The following is a 10,039-nucleotide window of genomic DNA, read 5'->3' as shown; positions in this document are numbered from 1 at the left end:
TTTTATTCTCCAGACGACATACATTCACCCCAGAGTACTGGATATTCCTCGGGACGGGGTTATAAGCAACCTTTTCCTTTCACGCTAATAAATGACTTTTATTCTCCAGACGACATACATTCACCCCAGAGTACTGGATATTCCTCGGGACGGGGTTATAAGCAACCTTTTCCTTTCACGCTAATAAATGACTTTTATTCTCCAGACGACATACATTCACCCCAGAGTACTGGATATTCCTCGGGACGGGGTTATAAGCAACCTCTTCCTTTCACGCTAATAAATGACTTTTATTCTCCAGACGACATACATTCACCCCAGAGTACTGGATATTCCTCGGGACGGGGTTATAAGCAACCTCTTCCTTTCACGCTAATAAATGACTATTATTCTCCAGACGTCATACACTCACCCCAGAGTACTGGATATTCTTCGGGCGGGGTTACATCCATCCCTTCCTTTCATACTAATAAATTACTTTCATTCGAATAAATCAACATAAAGTCAAACATAGACACAACACAAACACACATAAAAAAAACTATATACATTTAAAGATCCCTATAGCTCTGAAGTACCGGAACAGCGATCTGTGCCATTGATGTTTTCACTATTTTGATCGTAACATTAGGTTTACAAAATAAATTCACAAACCTCCTTTTCCGGCTCAGGAAAAAACCCTTTAAATATGCAATGGAAATAAATATTCCCTTCCATTTAAACACAAGTTGTCCTGCAGAACCCTGTATATCCTGTGATCAAAATTAACTTTTTTTAAAATAAACTATCTCAACATAATTAATATCAGCTTTCAATATTATAATTTTCTACAAAAAATAAACGAGGATTTTTTTTTACGAGGGTTTGCAACAGCAGAGATTATATCAACCCTCGGGGTGCCGGTGTTTTTGAAAAAAACAAAACAATTGTAAGTATGTCGGGTTCGAATGCAGGGCCGCTGGATTCGAACCCGGGACATTTACCTTACAATGATGAGCGCCGTGACGACGCCTAAACCGTTACGGCCACCGACGCCCCTGGGGAAACTTGTTATTTATTGTTTTGCCCATCCTTATCACTATCTTACCTAATTCCACTATTGCTTTTCTATTTTATTGTATAACATCTGTTTATTATATTTTTCCTTAATTTTTTTGTTTTCTCTCTTGACCAGTACACTAATAACGAAAAAATGTTGTATTTTTCGTTTATTATTTTGTATTACACGGATCGTTTATTATACTAACTAAACATTTCAGCATATAAAGCAACTTGGAGAAACAGAAGAGAGTTTTAACCGTAGGAAAGATGATAGCTTGTAAATGTTAAAGCATTTACACAGTGTATAGAATAATCAACCTGTTGACGATAATCAAAACTACTCATGGATCTGAACCATTTTCCACATTCCCTATGGGAAAAGAGAGACGTTAAATCACTAGTAGGCTAAAAATTAGGATTGGGTTAGTAACCAGCTGGAGAATTTTAAGGTGGACCGCTTTTAAAATAATCGTATTGATTGAACAAAAACAACGGGCTTTTTCCCGAAATTTACTCATCGGCCGTCAATGTACAATACGGGGAATAATCAACTATGTGTTTACAAAACGTCTCTCATCCCCTTCTGCATAACCTGAAGGACGAACGCGCCGAGTCTGGAGAAGGTTCAGTCAAACCGAGGAGCCCACGATGGAACAGGACCGAGAGTGCGTGACCCCGCTCCTGTGTCGGGAAAACGCAGGAAAATGCAATCAAAAACCAGGTAGAAAAACAAAGAAATTTTTTATTGGCTAAGATGTTCTAATGAATTTACGGACTTGAATTTTATTATTGTGACCATGTAATTGGGGAAAACAATTAATACAGTTTTTTAAATATTTCTTTGAAACGTTCTTGATTAACACAATACTTTCAATAACAACTATTCATTTATGTGTTTTAAACAATAAAATACATAAAATTTAACAAAAAAAATTATTTATATAACACACAATGTGAAAATGAATACACTAGCATTTTGACCAACTTTGCCGATTTCATTAAAATTGGACCGCCCTTTTTAAAAATAATTCTTTCCCGGCCTTCTAAATTACATAATTATCGCGAAAAGAACAATTAATTTACAGCCCATGTCGACAATGAGATAAGGAGTGTGAATAGAAGAATATGTTTTACAGACTCTTTAATTAATTAATTAACTTTGAATAGATATTAAAAAATCGATATACCTTTTTTTATTAAACTCATATGTTTTTTTTTACATTGACAACGAATTAATCTCGGGGGTAATCAATATATTTTTCAAACTGCGAAGCATGATTGATCCTGAAAATTTAACATTTACTTTTAAATTTACTGGAAGACTCTGTCACTATGTATTTTAACATGTATTTTACGTCATCAGTTTTGTCGTTACCCGAGCATTTCGCGGCATTCCGCTTTTAAGATTATAACGGTCATCGAAGGGGCCAGTACTTTTCTTTTATGTAAAATCGATTTTCCAAAGATTTTCCTGCTTTTTTGCTCACTGAGGCCTACTATTTCCTTGCTGAATCACATTTATATTTATTGATTTTATCATTCATATACAATACATTTACTTATTTATAATGTGTGTATTTTAGTGTGCATATGTGTGTTACATGGTTAAAGGTTTGTGCTTGTGTGTTTTGTTATTTAATATTTACTTTCTCGTGTGTCCCCCTGTCTTTCTCCGTCCAACTCATTTATCTCTCTCTCTCTCTCTCTCTCTCTCTCTCTCTCTCTCTCCCTCCCTCTCCCTCTCCCTCACCCTCTCTCTCTCCCTCTCCCTCACCCTCTCTCTCTCTCTTTCTCTCACGATAAGAAAATAAAAAATATTTAATTATCTTGCTTTGAAAGAAAATCCACCAAAACCCCGGAAAATCGTTTAGTGATCAAATAAAATGTTACATAAATTTTAATCTATCAATACATTTTTAATTAATTAATTAATCATTTAATAAATTAATTTAATTTTATAATCAAAAAGTAATAAATCATAATTAATAAATCAAAAATTAATAAACCATAATTTAATTTATTTAATTAAACCGCGGTAGCCGAGTGGTTAGCATGAGAGACTCTCACGCCGCGGTCGTGGGTTCGATTCCCACCGTTGCCCCTGGCCCTTTTTTCCCAATAACCCCCCAAATTTGAACACACATATACGAATTTGTCACATGGCTAATATGCATAGTTCATAACGCCAAAAAAAAAANAATAAAAAAAAAAAAAAAAAAAAAATTATTTAATTAATCAATTAATCATTTTAATTAATTAATCAATTAATTTTCCGGTGTTTTGGTGGACTTCCTTCCAAACCGTCATTATTAAATAATTTTTATTAAAACGCATGAATTTCTTATCTCATTTAATTTGGTTTACAATAATCAGAGTATGTTTTAAATATTATGACGATAACAACAATCATTTATTATTAATTATTTAACGTAACGGTTTGTTGCTACAAGGTCTGCTCGAGTATATATGATCAAAGAAAAAAAAACACAATAGTACTTTTTTTGTACTGTTGCCGTAGATGATGGGAGGTGGTGGTAATTATGGTCTTAGATGACCTTTGAAAGCGCGAAGTTGTTCTAATCTTTATCTTTGTTTATTTTTGATTATTTAAACCGGTATTTAATAATTTTACATATTATCTGCCTATTTCGATTTTTCTTTTTATAGATGGCATTCTTGTGAAGGTTATTTTCAAATCGGCTAAGTGCCTACGTGTGAGATCCCCTGCCATCCGGTTTCTCAGAAAGACAGGGGATACGTGTCCTGATTCTCGATAGATCAGAAGGAATTGATTTTAACGAGGTCCCTGTCTAACCTAATCTTAATCCCATTATTTTTTATAGTTAAAAGCCTACGGGGGAAATTAAAGAACCCCCATCCTCACGACAGGCTAAAATTCATATTGATTTCATTCACATTTATAACCTATATATGTATACTCAAAATAAACCAAGGAAAACTTAAATTGTCTTAGATGTAAGTTATAAGAAAAAGCATTTTTAATCTTGCATACCATATACATTCCACCATCATCGTCACCATATGCAGGTGATACTGAAATTTTGTCTTCAAACCAAGCAACCTCCAACATAGAAGACCAATCTGTGATAATCAAACACTGGTGGAAAAAATGAGTACAAAGTCTGAATGAGGAAAAATGTACACAATATTGCCCTGACCCGTGCATCTGACAATTTCCACACGAGTCGTATACTGGTACGTAGACATTGCTATACTCGGTCGTCCTAAAAAGGACAATGAAGATCTTTAACGTCTGCACCTAGCCTATTTGGCCTTATCGGACGTTTTGATTCTCAAGCTGAGAGCTGTCGCACCTCTGCGTACGACAGAATGGTGTTACTGCCGCAGTATTGGTGTAGAGGCAGCTCTGCCAAGACTACCTCGCTCCCCGCTTGCCCATTCCGACTGGTCGGGTCGGCATTAAGCATCGAATCGTATGCCGCGCGCAAAGGTCTACCTAAGCCGAAATACATCAGCCTGGTCTCCCGCGCACTCCCTACGTAGAAAAGGCCACTCTACCTCCCACAGTAGGGGGATTCCCCAGTGTAGAAACTACCGGATCAGCTCCGGCCGCGGTTTTGTTTAAAGTGAAATTGCTAACCACCCCCCTAGAGGAGACTGCCTACGTGCAAAGCATATTCGAGTAAGAGCAACCGATTCACTACCCGTTCCCATCTGCCGCTACTCACGCATTCGAGGGACTTTTCAGCATAATCATAGCATCCTCAGCGCTTATACGCTACCGTCCGCTCCGCCGTATCCCGTGAGGCCGGGTGTATAACGATGGTCATGCGCAAGTTTGGTGCGAAGGTCACATATAGAAGACAGCCTCTTCTCTAAGAACCCGCCAGGGGTCTCACCACGGCCAACTACGAGTCCATTCCCATTCTAACAAGGGCTGAACCTTGGCACATATCTGTTACTCCGTAGTACAGATGGTTATGCACCCTCCTCCGTCTATGCCGACAGGATCTGTTACCCTAACCCTCGTGTGCCTCTAATAAGGCACCCGCCGCTCCATGCCGACTCGAGGCCAACACGAGTACAGCCAGAAACACTTACGCGATGCTACGCCATGCGACGCTACCCGATGCTGCCCGACGCCTGGCCACGTTTTGGTGGGGTGTGCCCATCTATCCGACGCAAGTACACGTCGCGTACAGTCCACAGCGTTTATCACAATAATCACTATCACAATCGCGACGCATCTTTTGCTCTTAATGCACTATTTTGAGCAAAACCTTGCAATAAATTGTTAGTTAAATTTTATGAGCACAACCATCTAATAAATTGTTTGTTAAACTTAATTGTTTTAAATAAAGTTACTCCTAACCATCATAATTAAACAATGTTTATAAAAACTCTAAAAAAGGAAAATCGGAGTTTGGATTTGCGTCGAGTAGCATCGGGTAGCGTCGCATGGCTTAGCATCGGGTAAGTGTGTTTCTGGCTTACAGCTTGTGCTTTAGAGAGGTTGCCAAGCCCTCAGGGCTACACCATTATTTTGCGCCCGGACACCCCACTTGTTACCAAGGGTTGGGAGGGATCACAGGAAATAATGAAAGAAGGGACGTGGATGAGGAAACAAGGTACTCTTTGGCAACATCCTCAGCCCTAAATCGCATTTTTAAGTTTAAAAATTGAAATTAAGACAACAAAAATGAAAACTAAGCAGTCTATTCCTTCAGAATTCAAATAAGACTGAATAAACATTTTAAATTTCGTAAAAATTATACATTGAAAAATCCATTATTATTGTTTTGGATTACGAATTAAGTGTGTTCACCTTTAATTGATATTTCCAATTTAAAACATAGCATAAACAATATTTATTAGTAAAAACAATGAGACAAATTAAATGCAGAATAGTCTTTTATTGATAAAATGAAAAAAATCAATTTGGTGTCATTTTTTACCTGTCTGTTTACTATCTACTAAAAAGTTGTACAATTTAAAAGAAACTATTTATTTGTAAAGGAAAAAATAAAATAAAAAACCTTAACATAATTTAAAAGTTACCGTAAAATATGTTACAATTAATTAAGGATTTTTTGGTTGAGATAAAAAAGTCAATGGCACGAGCGGGATTCGAACCCACGATCTTCGGCTTGATACGCCGCTGCTCTACCACTTGAGCTATTGTGACGTCGATCCACTCGGGCATTAACTTCCCATCTCAACCCCACCTTTTGAATATCCCTCCTTTTTGCCATCTTTCAAATGTCGTGTAATCTATTTGATTCTCGGCGACAAATGAAATGGCCACGGAAAGCTTTAGTGAAGTATACTTCATTTTAACTTATTAAATTCACTAGTTTTCATGGTCCGGTTGACCAATTAATATCTTTCAATTGATTAAAGTTTTTAGTTGAGATAAAAAGTCAGTGTTACGAGCGGGGTTCGAACCCACGATCTTCGGCTTGATACGCCGCTGCTCTACCACTTGAGCTACCATGACTTCGATCCACTCGGACAAACTTCCCATCTCAACCGCACCTTTTGAATTTTCCCACTTTTTTGCCATGTTTCAATTGTCGTGTAATCTATTTGATTCTCGGCAACAAATGAAATAGCCACGGAGAGCTTTAGTCTTTTATAAAAATTCATCGTAATATTTAATAATATAATATAGTTTTTTATGGATAAATAGTACATGGTAATACTTAATAATGTAATATACGATTATTTGGAGATCGGGAGATGCGGTCTGGTGTGACGTAGGCTTTATCCAGGTAAACGTTTTCTTTATCGTGCCAACGTTTCGATCTTTATTGAGATCATCTTCACAGCCTGGGATTTATAAATATTAAAATTGATTACATGGAGTTCGTGAGATGCGGTGTGGTGTGATGTAGGTTTTAGAAAAACATTTTCATTATCGTGCCAACGTTTCGATCTTTATTGAGATCATCTTCAGGTCCTGGGATTTATAAGCATTCTGTAAATTATACAAATACATGTAGGATGTGAAAAAAGTGAATTGTTCAACGCTAGAAATTTTAGACTCACTCAAAGTGTTTGTTTTCTGTGCAATGTAATATGAGTATAATGTAATATACGTAATACATGTAATATAAAATAATTTATTCATAGTAGCTCAGATGGGTTTGCCATATTATTCACGCAAGATAGATGGCAAATAAGTCCCGGCACGCCTTCACGGTCTTGTTTCTCGGAAAATCAAGTGCGGGGTTTCAAGAGAATAGCCGAATTTTGATCAGATGGAGTGTTCTGTTTAGCATAAACATCGAGTGTTCTTTCTTTCCTCCTTTGATAAGCGAAAAGTCCATTTTTCTTCCTTGAAGGCGAAACGGTACGGCATCCTTGTCGTCGACGAAAACAGCAACATCCATCGGTAAAAACAAGCCCATTATCCTTGCTTGTCAGCAATTTACCCGGTGGATGTTGGAATTGGCCGTTTCGTTCTCAGAACAGGAAAATCCGACAAACACTTATTACGGCACTTGAGGTGAAGTCGGGACTTAAAATTGGATTACGGTTCTTTTCTATTTTCCTTATTTTATTGATCGCGAAACCCGTTTCTATCATGAGCAGTTCAAGCAATAAAATAAAAATCTACTCATGAGTATCTACTCTTCATAAAGTATTACATTACTAATTGAAAGTTATTTGTATCAGAATATAAGATCTATCTATGATTATATAAATTTTTATCTTTTTTTGACTCTCTTTTTCTCTCCCACTCTCTCTCTCTCTCTTTCGCTTTCTTTTCTCTCTCTTTTTTCTCTATCTTTCTCTAATCTCTCTCTCTCTTTCTTTCTTTCTTTCTTTCTCTTTCGCTTTCTTTTTTCTCTCTCTTTCTCTTTTTCACTATCTCTCTTTCTTTCGCTTCCTTTTCTCTCTCTCTCTCTTTCGCTTTCTTTTCTCTCTCTTTTTTCTCTATCTTTCTCTAATCTCTCTCTCTCTTTCTTTCTTTCTTTCTTTCTCTTTCGCTTTCTTTTTTCTCTCTCTTTCTCTTTTTCACTATCTCTCTTTCTTTCGCTTCCTTTTCTCTCTCTCTCTCTTTCGCTTCCTTTTTCTCTCTCTCCTTCATCTCTCGCTCTTTTTCACTATCTTCGTAGTGGCCAAGTATGGGGTGCCATTGCCTGCAAAAATGTCCCTTCTTCTGAAAAGAACGACGAACTTGAACCTGCTGGTTGCCTACGGCTACGAACTGCACCTAGAAAGCAGATCCGGGAGATCCTTACAGTTTGAATAGATAACTTGTGGCAGGAAAGAAGGGACAGAAGCACCAAGGGAAGGTTAACCCACGAGACCCAGTATTGAGGACCGAGCAAGAGCAAAGTGGTTTCAACCAGATTTCTGGATCACACAAATAATGACAAGTCACGGAAATTTCAACGCTTACCTGGACCGATTCCGTAGAGGTAACAGTCCACTGTGTCCCGGACTGCGGAGTTGATGTCAGTGTCCAACACAGATTATTCAACTGCCCCCTCCTTGAGAGTGTGAGGGAACCACTAAAGCTCCTCTTCCGCCACACTTGGCCAACGAACTGGTTAAAGAAAAGAGGACGTTTGAGGTCCTCAAGCCTGTTAGCCGAGCTATAGTGGATAAAGTACCTGATTAGTTTTTTCTTACTTTCTTTTTTCTTCCTATGATGTTACTTGTTAGATCTTAGCGTTTCCGTGAACTTTTAATTCCGGGCTGGTTACTCCTTGTACCTATAATTGTTATTTATTTATTAAAATATTGTATTTATTAGAAAGTGTATTCAAAAGGATTAACCAGCAAGGGAGAGACCTATTAGATTAGATAAATTAATAATAAGAAAAAAATTTCCCTTCTTCCTTGGGTCTTCCCTTTCAGCGCAAGGTCGAAGGAAGACGTTAAGCACAATAAGATCCCCTAAACTTGCATCCCATTTGAATTAGTTTAGTGGCCGTGATCCGCCGGTATGGGGTCTCCCTTAGGTACGGCGGGGAGGTGGATAGGAAAAAAAAACATTTTCGTTATAATATTTTTTCTTCTTTGTCTATTCTTATCGTAGTCAGATGTCTGAACTGTTTAACCAAGTGTATTTTGCTGTTGTTTTTACAATATAATTTTTGCTCTATTAAAATTTTCAACACTAGTATCAATTTCTACTTTATTTTATGCCATTTTCGTTCTAATAAATGTTTTCTTCTTCGTCTATTTACACTGTAGGCAAACTTTCGATTTATAAAATCTATTTTGAATTATAATGACGTTTTTTATTTTTTATTTTTTTTTTTTTTTGGCGTTATGAACTATGCATATAGGCCATGTAACAATTCATATTTGTGTGTTCAAATGGGGGGGGGGTTATTGTGTAAAAAGGGCCAGGTGGGAATCGAACCCACGACCGCGGCGTGAGAGTCTCTCAAGCTAACCACTCGGCTACCGCGGTCCCCCTTTTTAAATCTTATTTTTGCTATTTTATTAAATGCATAGCACTTGACCTAAAACTGTGACATCAAATTAAAAGTTTAATCAATCAGTCAATCTGCCTCTTGTTCCTCTCTATATTTTTTTATTTGTCTTTCTATTTCCCTCCCTCTGGCTCTCTCCCTTCTCTCTGTCTCTTTTTACCTTTTATTACCTCTATACTTAATTTTATCTTTTTTTTCCTTTTCTTATGGTGGTCCGACGGTATGGGGGTCTCCCTTAGGTGCGGCAGGGAGCTGGATGGGACAAAAAAATTATCTCATTGTTATATACTACCAAATTGAAGATAGGCGTAATGTACCGTAAAAAAATTATGAGGTTGTTTATTTTTGCTTTGACTCTTTGTTTCTATTTGTGTTATAATTTGTTGGAGATTTGCAGCCCTTAACCACTAACCATATTGATCTATCTTCTTGATTGTTTTACGCCCTTTTATGTGCTTGTAATCTATCACGGAGGTAAACAACGAACGTTACACATTATTACATGTAATCATATTTGCTTAGTGGTCATAATTGACCATATTAATTATTTCAATTAATTATTC

At 37.0% G+C, this 10,039-nt stretch overlaps 1 protein-coding gene and 1 long non-coding RNA gene across 2 annotated transcripts in view; one reads left to right on the top strand and one right to left on the bottom strand.

Moving 5' to 3' along the window:
- LOC106667788 overlaps positions 1 to 10,039 on the bottom strand; it is a 245,019-nt gene that overhangs the window by 88,852 nt on the left and 146,128 nt on the right. The window lies entirely within an intron of this gene.
- LOC106667770 (organic cation transporter protein-like) overlaps positions 1,668 to 10,039 on the top strand; it is a 93,704-nt gene continuing 85,332 nt past the window's right edge. The window contains exon 1 of the mRNA XM_014395943.2: positions 1,668 to 1,762. Within this exon, the coding sequence (XP_014251429.2) occupies positions 1,690 to 1,762 (73 nt within the window). The 5' untranslated portion in view covers positions 1,668 to 1,689. The remainder of the gene's footprint in view (positions 1,763 to 10,039) is intronic.

The sequence above is a fragment of the Cimex lectularius genome, unplaced genomic scaffold (assembly GCF_000648675.2).
Source record: "Cimex lectularius strain Harlan isolate CLEC.00 unplaced genomic scaffold, Clec_2.1 scaffold87, whole genome shotgun sequence".
Classification (NCBI taxonomy): Eukaryota; Metazoa; Arthropoda; class Insecta; order Hemiptera; family Cimicidae; genus Cimex; species Cimex lectularius.
The sequence above is the reverse complement of the archived record's forward strand: the minus strand, read 5'-3'. Positions and strand labels throughout refer to the sequence as shown.